We start from the raw sequence: 15,000 nt of genomic DNA, 5'->3' as shown, positions 1-15,000 counted from the left end.
CTTCCTTTCCCTTCCCTTCCCTTCCCTTCCCTTCTCCTCTCTTTTCTTCTCTTCTCTTCTCTTCTCTTCCCTTCCTTTCTCTTCCCTTCCCTTCCCTTCCCTTCCCTTCCCTTCCCTTCCCCATCACTTCTTTTTCCTTTTCTTCTCCTCTTCCTTTACTGCCCTTCTCTTCCCCATTCTGTTTTCTCTCTTTCCTTCCCTTTCGTAAATTCTTCTCTTCCTTTTCTTCTGTTCCCTTCCCTTTAACACTCTTCCTTATTATCTTAACACCCTCTTTCTCACTGTCCTTCTTCTCCCTCTTCCTCCTCCTCTTGCACATACGCACACCCAGTTTCCTTCCTTCCTTTCCTTCCTTCCTTCCTTCGCTTTCCATTAGCAAGTCTATAAACTGATTCTAAAGGGAAATAATCTATGTTTATGGAGCCGCCGGAGTGAAAATATTACACATAGAGGAAGGAGGGAAAGGAGGGGAGGAGAGGCAGCAGGGAAATGAATGAGAATGGGGAAAATGAGTATATAAATAGGAGGAATTAGAGGGATAAAATGATAAAGAGAGAGAGAGAGAGAGAGAGAGAGAGAGAGAGAGAGAGAGAGAGAGAGAGAGAGAGAGAGAGAGAGAGAGAGAGAGAGAGAGGTAGGAGATGGACGTATGGAGGAATAAAAATGACTAATGGATGGATGTATAGAGTGATGTAAAAAATGTGGGGAAGGAAGGGATGAAAATTAATGCAGAAAGATGAATAGGTGGAGAGATGGAAAAATAAGTATAAAGTGAAATAAGTGGATAGATAGGAAAGTAGACTGATAGATAAATAGACTGATAGACATATAGATAGATAAATAGATAGAGTGATAGACAGATAGATATATAGATAGGTTGCTAGGTAGGTAGATAGGTTGATGGTAGACAGATAGCTAGACAGATTGGCTAATAGACAGACAGATAGAAAGATAGAAATAGATAGATATACTGATTAATTAGTAGATAGAGAGACATAACAGGTGAATAGATTAATGATAAGTCAACAAAACGAAGAATATATAATGAGAAAAAAAGATAAATTAATAAGACTGATAAATAGATAATTAGATAGACGAACAGTAGACGGAAAGGACAGTAAGTGAAGTGATACATAGACAGATAGATAGATAAATAAATAAAACCAGTCATAGAAAGCTTACAAATAGCTGTATTGACAAATCACTAGACAGGTAGTTAAATAAATGAATAGGTGTGTAGACTACAGGTACAAAGATTCAGTTATAGAAGGCAGAAAGATAAGAAGGTGTGCACAGACTCATAAACAGACTTAGAGAGATATGTAGACGAATATACAGACACACGAAGAGGCAGTCAGACAGATGGCCAAACAGACAGATAGAAAAACAGACAGGTAGGCAAATTGATAGATAAACAGACAGACAGGTAGACAAACCGAGAAACACAGACAGATAGACAGACAGGTAGGCATATTAATAGACAGATAGATATATAAATACACAGGCAGGTAGGCAGTCAAACCGAGATAGATATACAGACAGGTAGGCAAATTGATAGATAAACAGACAGACAGGTAGACAAACCGAGAAACACAGACAGATAGACAGACAGGTAGGCATATTAATAGACAGATAGATATATAAATACACAGGCAGGTAGGCAGTCAAACCGAGATAGATATACAAACAGATAGATAAACAGATGGCCAGGTAAACAAATAAACAGGTAGACAGTCAGACAGATAGAAAGACAGCCAGACAGGTAAACAGACAGTCCGACAGGTAAGCAAACAGGCAGGCAGACAGACAAGTAAATGGAATGAAAGAAAAACACAGGGAATTATTTACACAGTGGAGTCTTACAAATGTATTGAGGTTTGAAAAAAATTCATGTAGCATTTATAATTCTCTCTCTCTCTCTCTCTCTCTCTCTCTCTCTCTCTCTCTCTCTCTCTCTCTCTCTCTCTCTCTCTCTCTCTCTCTCTCTCTCTCTCTCTCTCTCACACACACACACACACACACACACACACACACACACACACACACACACACACACACACACACACACACACACACACACACACACATGAGCGAACGTATTAAAGCTACCCACTTTAGAATACGTCTCTCTCTCTTTCTCTCTGTCTTTTTTCTATATCTTTTACGTACGATATCTGCCTTAGTGTGTGTGTGTGTGTGTGTGTGTGTGTGTGTGTAAAGGTTACGGAGTTCAGTGTATGCACCAAAACTGTTACTGTACCTTGCCACGTATCTCTCTCTCTCTCTCTCTCTCTCTCTCTCTCTCTCTCTCTCTCTCTCTCTCTCTCTCTCTCTCTCTCTCTCTCTCTCTCCATTGTTTCCCCTTCCCCTTTCTTCTATTCCTTTCACGCCATCCATCTATCCTATATCTACTCTCCCTTTTTTTACATTTTTCTTCTTTCCTTTTTCTTCTCTTACTTCCCCGTCATATACTTCTTTGCCCCTTCCCTGTTTCCCCTTCTCTTCTCTTCCCTTTCCTTCACGCAACCTACTTTCTATACCTATCCTCTCCTTTTACATCTGCTTTCTTTTTCTTTCCTTATTTGCTTTTCATATCTATCGTTCTCTCGTTTTACACTTTTTTCTTGTTTTTCCTTTCCTTCCATTGTTTTTCTTTATACTGTATTCCTGTTCTTTTCAAATTCTATTCCCTCTACCAACTTTTTTTTAATTTTTTCTCCCCTATGATAAAACTTTTCTCCCTTCCCTTTTCGTCCTTCCTTTCTTTTCCTTCCCTTCATTACTCTTCTCTTATCTTCTCTGCCCTTCTCCTTGCTTTTCTTCTCTTCTCTTTTCTTCTCTTCTCTTCCCTTCTCTTCTCTTCTCTTCTCTTCTCTTCTCTTCTCTTTTCTTTTGTTCTCTTTTCTCTGTTCTGTACTTTTCTTCTTTTATTTTTTCTTTTCTTCCCATCTTATCTCTTCCCTTCTCAGTTCTTCTCTTCTCTTCTCTTCTCTTCTCTTCTCTTCTCTTCTCTTCTCTTCTCTTCCTCCTCCTTTCCTTTCTCTTCCCTTCCTTCCCTTCCTTTCTCCTTCCTTCCCTTCCTTTCCCATCCCATCCCTTCCCATCCCTTCCCTTCCCTTCCCTTCCCTTTCTTTCCCCTACCCCTTTCCCTTCTGCTCATTTCCGTTCCCTTCCCTACCCTTCCCTACCCTTCCCTTCCCTTCCCTTCACTTCCCTTCCCTTCCCTTCCCCCGTGCCCAAGTTTCCACGATGTTTTTTTTCGAGTTGGTGGCACAGAGGGTCAGGCAGCATGAGTTGGCTGTACAGTTTTGCGTGTACCAGCAAATACTCCTACCTCTTGCTCCAGACTGTGTGTGTTTTTGGCCTGCCCTTACTCTCCTCGTCTCCAGCACGACATCTCTTCATCCTGCCTCTCTTGGTGTGTTTCTGGCTGCTTCTGTTTCTGTTTCCACTCCTCTCCTGTGACTTTAAACCCTTTTACTGCAATAGGCAACAATCTACAGCATTAAAAGTAATATATGGAATTTTTATAAGCATTTTCAAAAAAAGAAGGGGATGAAAAATGTGTTTTGTAATTTATAGCCAGCGCAATGTTTGGAGGTGGCTGTAGACCGAGTAAAGATGTCTTAGAGTTGTTATTGATTAAGGAAATATGTTTCAGAAAGCAGTGAAAGGGTTAATTAAGCTTCCTTCCATTATATTACCTTTAATCCCAGTTCTTATATTTTCTGTCTCCTATCTCAGTTCCTCTCTTCCCTTCCCCTTCCTTCCTTTCGTTTTCATTTCCTTGTTTACTCTTTACTTCTCTGCTTCTCTGCTTATGTTTCTTTCTTCCTCTCCTTTCCTGTGACTTAAGCTGCTTAGGGAAAGTGTATTGGAGTGTCTTTGTAGCTAAATTTGTCTTTATTTTTTCTTATTCTATTTGTTCATGGGCTTTTTTTCGGGGATAGTAAAATAGGTAGTTAAATTTTATTTTTCTTCTTTTTTTTTGTTTGTTTCGTTGGTTGGTCTACATTTACGTAATTGACATAAAATAAAAGAAAGGATTATGAAGTTTCATAGAGGTGTTATGAGAGAGAGAGAGAGAGAGAGAGAGAGAGAGAGAGAGAGAGAGAGAGAGAGAGAGAGAGAGAGAGAGAGAGAGAGAGAGAGAGAGAGAGAGAGATGATTAATATAGTGTGATAGGGGAAAGTGGAGGAAAAAAAATAAGAAGGAACGAAGGACAGCAGTGGGGAAGTTAGAAAAAAAGAGAAAGGAGAGGATGAAAAAAAAAAAAAGTTGAGTATGTAAAGATGCACATTGTTATTTACCTACTTATTTATCTATTTATTTTATTTTTTTTTTTTTTTTTTTTTTTTTTTATGTAGGAAGGATACTGGCCAAGGGCAACAAAAATCTAATAAAAAAAATGCCCACTGAAATGCCAGTCCCTAAAAGGGTCAAAGCAGTGGTCAAAAATTGGTGGATAAGTGTCTTGAAACCTCCCTCTTGAAGGAATTCAAGTCATAGGAAGGTGGAAATACAGAAGCAGGCAAGGAGTTCCAGAGTTTACCAGAGAAAGGGATGAATGATTGAGAATACTGGTTAACTCTTGCGTTAGAGAGGTGGACAGAATAGGAGTGAGAGAAAGAAGAAAGTCTTGTGCAGCGAGGCCGCGGAAGGAGGGGAGGCATGCAGTTAGCAAGATCAGAAGAGCAGTTAGCATGAAAATAGCGGTAGAAGACAGCAAGAGATGCAACATTGCGGCGGTGAGAGAGAGGCTGAAGACAGTCAGTTAGAGGAGAGGAGTTGATGAGACGAAAAGCTTTTGATTCCACCCTGTCTAGAACAGCAGTATGAGTGGAACCCCCCCAGACATGTGAAGCATACTCCATACATGGACGGATAAGGCCCTTGTACAGAGTTAGCAGCTGGGGGGTGAGAAAAACTGGCGGAGACGTCTCAGAACACCTAACTTCATAGAAGCCGTTTTAGCTAGAGATGAGATGTGAAGTTTCCAGTTCAGATTATAAGTAAAGGACAGACCGAGGATGTTCAGTGTAGAAGAGGGGGACAGTTGAGTGTCATTGAAGAAGAGGGGATAGTTGTCTGGAAGATTGTGTCGAGTTGATAGATGGAGGAATTGAGTTTTTGAGGCATTGAACAATACCAAGTTTGCTCTGCCCCAATCAGAAATTTTAGAAAGATCAGAAGTCAGGCGTTCTGTGGCTTCCCTGCGTGATATGTTTACCTCCTGAAGGGTTGGACGTCTATGAAAAGACGTGGAAAAGTGCAGGGTGGTATCATCAGCATAGGAGTGGATAGGACAAGAAGTTTGGTTTAGAAGATCATTAATGAATAATAAGAAGAGAGTGGGTGACAGGACAGAACCCTGAGGAACACCACAGTTAATAGATTTAGGAGAAGAACAGTGACCGTCTACCACAGCAGCAATAGAACGGTCAGAAAGGAAACTTGAGATGAAGTTACAGAGAGAAGGATAGAAATCGTAGGAGGGTAGTTTGGAAATCAAAGCTTTGTGCCAGACTCTATCAAAGGCTTTTGATATGTCCAAGGCAACAGCAAAAGTTTCACCAAAGTCTCTAAAAGAGGATGACCAAGACTCAGTAAGGAAAGCCAGAAGATCACCAGTAGAGCGTCCTTGACGGAACCCATACTGGCGATCAGATAGAAGGTTGTGAAGTGATAGATGTTTAAGAATCTTCCTGTTGAGGATAGATTCAAAAACTTTAGATAAGCAGGAAATTAAAGCAATAGGACGGTAGTTTGAGGGATTAGAGCGGTCACCCTTTTTAGGAACAGGTTGAATGTAGGCAAACTTCCAGCAAGAAGGAAAGGTAGATGTTGACAGACAGAGCTGAAAGAGTTTGACTAGGCAAGGTGCAAGCACGGAGGCACAGTTTCGGAGAACAATAGGAGGGACCCCATCAGGTCCATAAGCCTTCTGAGGGTTTAGGCCAGCGAGGGCATGGAAAACATCATTACGAAGAATTTTAATACGAGGCATGAAGTAGTCAGAGGGTGGAGGAGAGGAGGAACAAGCCCAGAATCGTCCAAGGTAGAGTTTTTAGCAAAGGTTTGAGCAAAGAGTTCAGCTTTAGAAATAGATGTGATAGCAGTGGTGCCATCTGGTTGAAGTAGAGGAGGGAAAGAAGAAGAAGCAAAGTTATTGGAGATATTTTTGGCTAGATGCCAGAAATCACGAGGGAGTTAGATCTTGAAAGGTTTTGACATTTTCTGTTAATGAAGGAGTTTTTGGCTAGTTGGAGAACAGACTTGGCATGGTTCCGGGCAGAAATATAAAGTGCATGAGATTCTGGTGAAGGAAGGCTTAAGTACCTTTTGTGGGCCACCTCTCTATCATGTATAGCACGAGAACAAGCTGTGTTAAACCAAGGTTTAGAAGGTTTAGGACGAGAAAAAGAGTGAGGAATGTACGCCTCCATGCCAGACACTATCACCTCTGTTATGCGCTCAGCACACAAAGACGGGTCTCTGACACGGAAGCAGTAGTCATTCCAAGGAAAATCAGCAAAATACCGCCTCAGGTCCCCCCAACTAGCAGAGGCAAAACGCCAGAGGCACCTTCGCTTAGGGGGATCCTGAGGAGGGATTGGAGTGATAGGACAAGATAAAGATATGAGATTGTGATCGGAGGAGCCCAACGGAGAAGAAAGGGTGACAGCATAAGCAGAAGGATTAGAGGTCAGGAAAAGGTCAAGAATGTTGGGCGTATCTCCAAGACGGTCAGGAATACGAGTAGGGTGTTGCACCAATTGCTCTAGGTCATGGAGGATAGCAAAGTTGTAGGCTAGTTCACCAGGATGGTCAGTGAAGGGAGAGGAAAGCCAAAGCTGGTGGTGAACATTGAAGTCTCCAAGAATGGAGATCTCTGCAAAAGGGAAGAGGGTCAGAATGTGCTCCACTTTGGAAGTTAAGTAGTCAAAGAATTTCTTATAGTCAGAGGAGTTAGGAGAGAGGTATACAGCACAGATAAATTTAGTGTGAGAATGACTCTGTAGTCGAAGCCAGATGGTGGAAAACTCGGAAGATTCAAGAGCGTGGGCACGAGAGCAGGTTAAGTCATTGCGCACATAAACGCAGCATCCAGCTTTGGATCGAAAATGAGGATAGAGAAAGTAGGAGGGAACAGAAAAGGGGCTACTGTCAGTTGCCTCAGACACCTGAGTTTCAGTGAGGAAAAGAAGATGAGGTTTAGAAGAGGAGAGGTGGTGTTCTACAGATTGAAAATTAGATCTTAGACCGCGAATGTTGCAGAAGTTAATGAAGAAAAAGTTGAGGGGGTGTCAAGACACTTACGGTCGTCGACGGAAAGGCAGTCTGACCTGGGGACATTTATGGTCCCCTCCCCAGATGGGGACTCCGAGGCTGGTGTAGGAGTCGCCATGATTTTAAAATTTTTTGAGTGAAGGGTGTGTGTGTTATTAGGTGCTTGTAGTTTTGTGTGGAGGAAGAGAGTTGTCTTTAGAGGGCAGGCTGTGACTACCCCCTTGTGTTGTGAGACACAAAGGGAAACGTTCAGTGAGGTCACAGCTGGGTTTAATGATAAGTTCACAGCACCCCCTGAACAGTGCTTTAGACCTCACTGGGAGTAATTATCGTTTCGGCAGGTGTCTACTGCCTCCTATCTAACCTATCTATTCATTTATTTATTGCACCACGCACTGTTTCACTAACACTGTCACAGTACTTTCCTCCCACACCAGAGGACGCGAAAACACGAAAACACTAACTCTGACCGACGCTTCCCTCTCCCTCACTCATTCCTCCGCGTGTTCCAGCCTTTTGTAGCAACGTGCCGCAAACTAACCTTGTATCTCCACCAGAACCGCTTACTTAATTACAAGGCACCGGATTAACTAAATAAAAATGGTCTTATCTTATAATTGAATAATGGTTTAGGCGGGAATAAAGTAAATTTGCCGCGCGCGCTTTCAAAACAGGACTACTCGTAGAATACGTCGAGCAATCAGCGGGTGAACATCAGTCAGCGGCGGCGTTACCGTGTTCTGCTGTCCTCTAGCGGCAAAAATACAGTGACAAGAGCCACTGGGATAGAGTACAGTGTAAATACGATTGTACGCCTCGCCTTCACCTATTCACTCACCTTTTCCCTCCTCTCTCATTGTCTCTCTTTCCCTCTTACTCTCCTTCCTTTCCTCCTATCTGTCTTTCTCGCATCCTTGCCATTGTTGTATTGTCTTCCTTTTATCCATCTTATTTTGCAGTTTTTTCTTATATTCTGTTATTGTTATCTATTATTATTCTCTCTCTCTCTCTCTCTCTCTCTCTCTCTCTCTCTCTCTCTCTCTCTCTCTCTCTCTCTCTCTCTCTCTCTCTCTCTCTCTCTCTCTCTCTCTCTCTCTCCTACATTACCAGTTTATCTCTCCATTTATCTACCTATTTTGCTTCATCCTCTTTCCGTCCGTTACATTCCATCATTCTTTATTATCAGTCTATTATTCTCTTATCTTTCTACTTCTACTGTCACCTGTCCGTCTCTCCTCCCACTCTACCTTTTCACCCGCCTCCTCCTGGCACCGACCCACCTGGCCAGCTGCGCTCATCAAAGCCCCGCCAACACCTGCCTTGCTAATTAGGACTCCAGACACACCTTGGTACTTTCTCCTCCTCCTCCTCCTCCTCCTCCTCCTCCTCCTCCTCCTGCCAAAGTTTGCGCCAATCATCTCTCCTATCCAGTACCACTCTTCTACCAAAGGAAAGTACTTTGGTGTGTTTTTTTTTGTTTGTTTTTTTTCCTTTTCCCCCTTCACGTAAATTGGCGCTATCTGATCCACGTTAAGAGCTCCTGCCTTATCCTCCTCCTCCTCCTCCTTCTCCCCGCCTTAAAGTGCAGCTGCCTTCCGCAATGCCCAAGTAAAATGCCACCTCCTTAATCTTCCTCCTTCGCGTAAAGTGTACTGTAGCTAAACTTCTTCATTCAGCCCACGTAAAGTACTTTCTGGTTTTTGTTACTTTATTTTTCCCCCCGTAAAGTGACATCATCTACCTTAATGCCATATACAGTGCCACCATCTCATCTTCTTCCCGCCACCCCTTACCACATCAAGTCCTGCCATCTGCCCACTTAAACTGACATCACTACCTTCCTATCTCACCAACAGTGCCACCAACTCATCTTCTCCCCGCCACCCCTTACCACATCAAGTCCTGCCATCTGTCCACGTAAAGCACCTAGTATCTCAAACCCAGTAAAGTACCACTACTCTCACTAATACTTTCCTTTTTCTTTCCTCTCTCCCGTAAAGCTTCACCACTCTTCCCTTCCTCTCCCACTCACGTGAAATGCCACTTGTATAATCCACGTAAAGTACCGGTGCCTTAACGCCCCCGTAAAATCCACCACCTTAATCTCCCAGTAAAGTGACTTCAGCCTCCCTTTCCACGTAAAATGCCAGTCTCTCTCTCTCTCTCTCTCTCTCTCTCTCTCTCTCTCTCTCTCTCTCTCTCTCTCTCTCTCTCTCTCTCTCTCTCTCTCTCTCTCTCTCTCTCTCTCTCTCCACAGGTAAAGTCCCACGCAACCTTAATTCCGCCGTAAAGTTACCTGGCTGTAATAAGTCCCAGTTGTATAGATAAAGTAAAGCCAAAGCAAAAATACAAAAGAAAAAAACAAGTAAGTGAATTAACAAGTAAGTACATAAAGCTAAATAATTAAGACATAATGATTCAATAAATAGATCAATAAAATAATTAAATACAAAAATATGTCATACGCGTCTATTTTTTATTTTATTTTTTTATTTCTTTTTTTCCTGATCATTGCCTCTTCATTCAAACTATTACCGAATTTATTGTTTTTATTACTTTCTTTTACGATTTCAAATGATTTCTTCTATTGAGGTTCCAGATTTTTTTTTAATTCACTTTTTTTTTCTTCCTCCTTCATTCCTCCCACACATCTCACTATATATATATATATATATATATATATATATATATATATATATATATATATATATATATATATATATATATATATATATATATATATATATATATATATATATTTTTTTTTTTTTTTTTTTTTTTTCCCTTACCCATCATTTTCCACTCGTTCCCCCCAACTCTTCCTTTTTTTCACCCAAACACGTTATTCCTTTTCCAGCCAAGAAATCTATATGTATTTTTTTTCCCTTCATAGAGATTTTTTCCCTCTTATATTTTTTTCCCTTTACCCTCATCAAGAACCAACTATTTTCCTTCTTTCTCTCAGTCTTCCTGTGTTTTTTTTTCCCCTCCATCCCAATTTTATATATATTTTTTTATCCCCCAAACCTTATTTTTTTCCACTTTTCCACTCGGCTGGTCTGCTTCCCGGGGTGTAATAACTGTTTTATTATGTAATTTGATTTCTTATATTGTTTCCGTCACGTTTCTTTCTGTCTTGTTCCATCTTTTTTTTTTTTTGGCAATTATGATAAAGGACGTTGTTTTAGATGGATAGTTTTAGATAGTCTCAGATGGTTTCAGATGGTTACTTAAATAGATATGTTGGTTTAGATAGTAGAGTGTTGTTGTTTTAGGTAGATTTGTTTTTGTTTATTTGTATATTTGGTGTAGTCAGTCTGTCTGTTGATTTTTTTCTTTTCAAATTTCATTGCTGGTTTATATAAGTAAGTGCGTTTGTTTTATTTATTTATTCTCTTTGTTTTTATTATTTGTTTGTTTTTATGTGTGGTGTCATATGATTACGTTGTTGTGGCGCCTTAAAATGAATCATTCCATCAATATTTTTTCCCTTACAACAACCATTTTCTGCTTATTTTTCCTCATCACTTATGTTTCTGTTCCTTCTTTTATGCAAGAAGGCTTATTACTTGTGTTTCCCTTCAGTTTCCGCAGAACCATGTTTTATTTCTTATCAGTCAAACAGTCAGTCAATTAAATCAGTTCTTTTCCTCTATGAAAACATAATTTCTCATTTATTTATTTTTTCCTACATGTTTTGTATTTTCCTTCCATTTTCTTCTCTTTTTTTTTGTTTTATTCTGCAGGAACTCATTATATTCCCGATCAAACAATCAGTTAATCAGTCAATCAATTATTTTCCCCTTGTCAAACCTTTGCTCACTTATTTCCTCCCCCGGCATCTCTTGTATTCCCCCTTTATTTTTTTTTTTATTTTTTTTCCAGGAACTCGTTATATTTCAATTATTTTCCCTCTAATCAAAACACCATTGCCCACTTATTTCCCTTTCCCCAACACACAAACATCTTCCGTTTTCCTTCCATTTTCTTTTATTTTCTGCAAGAACTCACTTTTTTTCATTTTTTTTTCTTCTTTTCTATTCGCGTCTTTTTTTTTCTCTCTCCACAAGTGAACCCTATTTTTACACTGCTCCTTTTTAAGAACCTCCGCCTGTGGTACTCGTGATGGTGTTTTCGTAACGTGGTGGTGGAGGCGAGAGCAGGAAGGGCGAGGTGGCCGGAGAGAGAGAGAGAGAGAGAGAGAGAGAGAGAGAGAGAGAGAGAGAGAGAGAGAGAGAGAGAGAGAGAGAGAGAGAGAGAGAGAGAGAGAGAGAGAGAGAGAGAGAGAGGGGGGGCGGTTTGGAGGTGGGAGAGTTGAGGAAGCGAGGAAGAGAATAAATGGCTGGAAGGAAAGGAGAGAAGGATGCGGAATTAGGGGTAGTAGTTGTAGTAGTAGTTAGTAGTAGTAGTAGTAGTAGTAGTAGTAGTAGTAGTAGTAGTAGTAGAGAGAGAGAGAGAGAGAGAGAGAGAGAGAGAGAGAGAGAGAGAGAGAGAGAGAGAGAGAGAGAGAGAGAGAGAGAGACGAAGATAGACACACAGACATACAGACACAGGCAACAAAACCACATACTTATAGAGAAACAGAGAAGGAGAATAATGGAATGAAAGGAGAGACGAAACGGGAGAAGAGAAAGAGGAGAATATACCTTTAAAAGAGAAGCAGGGAATGAAGGAAGGTAGGTAGGGAGGAGGAAGACGAGAGAGAGAGAGAGAGAGAGAGAGAGAGAGAGAGAGAGAGAGAGAGAGAGAGAGAGAGAATCTTAAACTACAAAAGTGAGGCAAAAGGGGACGTGGCGAGAAATATATACCTGTAGAAACTGGGAGATGAGGGGAGGTGGTGAGTGCTTTTTCTTTACCTGGGCAGAGGACACAAGGGGATAGATGGAGGGGAGGAAGAGGGAGAGGAGAGTAGTAGACATTTTCCCACCTGAGCATTTTCCCCTCTGGACATTTTATTCCCCTTGACTTATTCCCCTCCGGACATGTTTACCCGCCCTGGACATCTCTGGCAGGGTGTTTCCATGTTTCCTTGTTTGTGTTACGATTAACCTAACCTAACGTAACCTAACCTAACCTAACGTAAAATCATCTAACCTAATCTAATAGAACATAAGCTCTCATAACATAACCTCTAACCTAACTTAAATTAATTTAACCTAACCTAATCTGATCTAATGTAACCTAATGTAACTTAACCTAACAACCTTCAGCCTTTTTCTTTTTTTTTTTTCTACGATTAACTAAACGTAACGTAATCTAACTTAATGTAACTTAACCCAAGCCAAATTTAAGCCAGTCTAATTTAACTCAACCTATCCTAACCCAACCTAACCTAACCTAATTTAAGCCAACCCAACTTAACCTAATCTAACCTAACCTAACCTAACCTATCCCAGTCTAACCTAGTCTCACCCAACGTAACCTAACTTAACCAAACCAAACCAAACCAAATCCAACCCAAATCAACCTAACCCAATCCATCTTCATCCAGCTCAACCCAACCTCACCCAACCTAAACTAACCTAACCTGAGCCAGTCTAATCCAGTCTCACCCAACCTAATCTAACCTAGCTTAACCAAACCCAACCCAACCCAAATCAAACCAATCTAACAACTTCACCCAACCCATCCTAACCAACCCTGCCTAACTGCACGAAACCTAGCACAACCAAACCTAACCTAACACAAACCACCACCAACAACAGAACAGGTCCAGTCTACATGTCCCTATCATAACCCAGTGCTATGATATATATATACCGAAAAAAGTGACGGAAAAAAAATAAATATCCAGTGGGAAACATAAATATTTCACGAGGTAAGGTGTCCGCGAGAAATATAACCACACCAGGTAGGCACGAGGTGAAAAATAGGCCTATCATGATCCACAGCGGGTGCAGGAGGCTGGCACATATTGTGTTACTGTTATCTGCAATCATTCGCTCTCCATACACACATTCACATTTCATAGACACATTCATCCTCTTTTCTTCATTCTCTCACCCCTACATTCCGTTCCTCCTTCATTTCTCTTTCCATCCCTTCTAATTTGTCTTTCTTTTCTACGCAACTCTTATTGTCCTCCGCCACATCCTTCATCTTTTATCATCCTATCCCTCCTTCCTCCCTTCTTCATTCCCTTATTCCTCCTCCTCTCATCTCCTTTGCAATTCTTTTCTGTTTTCTCTTTCCTTCCTACGTGACTCCCATTATTCTCCACGACATCCTTCATCTTCCCTCTTCCTATCCCTTCTTCCTATCCCTTCTTCCTCTCTTCCTACCTTCCTCCCTTCTTCCTTCCCTCCTCCTTACATTCTATTCCTCCTCCTTGTCTCCCTTTCAATCCCTTCTATTTTTTTCCTTCCTTCCTACGTATTTCGTATTAATCTCCGCGGCATCCTTCCCATTTTTTTTTCTTTTTACTCTAACCACAATTTTGTTAATGTTATCAACATTTTAACTTACCATTTTAGTTGCTTTAACATTTTGCACTGGTGCCATATGACCACGATGTTGCGGCGTCTCAACTTCTTTAAAATCAACCAATTAAATTATCTTTCCTCCTATCCCTACTTCCTCACTGCTTACCGTCCCTCTCCTTCATTCCCTCATCCCTGTATCCTATTCCCACACTCACCTGGGATCCTGGCGAAGGGGACGCCGACGCAGGTGAGCTCGGTGATGAGGTCAGGTGCCGGTGGGGCGGAAGTGTAGGTATAGGCGGCAGTGGGCGCGTCACTCGAGTAGCTACACGTGCACAGGTGATTGAACGTGCACGGCCCTATTTGTGGGGAGCCGCGCACGCCCCACACCGCCCACGCCGCCGCCCACACCCACGTCAGCAGGTGAGGAGCGGCGGCGGCCGTCGCTGCCCGCGCCATCTGTGAGAGAGAGAGGCTGTGTGAAAGGCGGGCTACTGAGGGTGATGTATGAAGGGTGACTAATATTCCTGTACAGGGTTAGGTACCAAGGGTGACTGACAGGTTCGTGTAGAAGTTGATGCCTAAAGGGTGATTGATGTTTGTGAAGAGGGTGATGCAATAAGGGTGACTCATAAGTTAGTGTAGAGGTTGATGTACCAGCGGTGACATAAGTTTCTGACGTAAGAGTAAAGGAGACAAGTTGAAGGCAGCTCAAATATCGCCATGTTTCGAGTATGAAGTTCATGTTTGAGTATAATCGCGAATTTTACGTATGTACAATTCATCTGTTTTTCGTGGTTTTAACTATCAAGGAAGGTGCACAGTTCATCTCTCACTTCTAAACAATTTATCCAATAACTTAAAACTTTTCTAAACACTTTTGTAGAGTAAAACAAACGAAAAGTGTCCGGTAGTTTTTCTTATTTATTTTCATTATTTTGTGTGTGTGCTTGTGAATAAATTTTCCTCCTCCATTTCTTCCTTGTCCCCTTCTTCCTCGTGTTTTCGTCCCCTCTTGGTCTCTTCTCATGGACAAAACTCAAGTAACATTTTGCTCCCACTTGCACTCTTCAGTATCTCTTCCCTCAGTCTCAAATCCTCTGATCTGGTGGGCGTCTATAAGTTGTCTGGGCTTGTAAAGAGATTACCAGCAGACCAGGAGACTTGAGATTGGGGGAAAAAAGTAAACACTGTGGAGGTAAATGGAGGATGTTACTTGACTTGTGACCGCGACTGTACAAAATTAATCTCTCTCTCTCTCTCTCTCTCTCTCTCTCTCTCTCTCTCT

General features: G+C 41.5%; 1 protein-coding gene and 1 long non-coding RNA gene across 5 annotated transcripts in view; one reads left to right on the top strand and one right to left on the bottom strand.

Annotated features, from left to right (window-relative positions):
• The window catches only part of LOC135104902 (uncharacterized), a 214,062-nt gene that overhangs the window by 105,341 nt on the left and 93,721 nt on the right, over nucleotides 1-15,000 (top strand). The gene's annotated exons all lie outside the window — the stretch shown is intronic.
• LOC135104901 (chaoptin-like) overlaps nucleotides 1-15,000 on the bottom strand; it is a 120,467-nt gene that overhangs the window by 58,773 nt on the left and 46,694 nt on the right. For all 3 annotated transcript variants that reach the window (XM_064012645.1, XM_064012642.1, XM_064012643.1), the window contains one exon: nucleotides 13,928-14,171. In XM_064012645.1, the coding sequence (XP_063868715.1) occupies nucleotides 13,928-14,171 (244 nt within the window). The remainder of the gene's footprint in view (nucleotides 1-13,927; nucleotides 14,172-15,000) is intronic.

Source organism: Scylla paramamosain, chromosome 11 (genome assembly GCF_035594125.1).
Source record: "Scylla paramamosain isolate STU-SP2022 chromosome 11, ASM3559412v1, whole genome shotgun sequence".
NCBI classification, from domain to species: domain Eukaryota; kingdom Metazoa; phylum Arthropoda; class Malacostraca; order Decapoda; family Portunidae; genus Scylla; species Scylla paramamosain.
The sequence above is the reverse complement of the archived record's forward strand: the minus strand, read 5'-3'. Positions and strand labels throughout refer to the sequence as shown.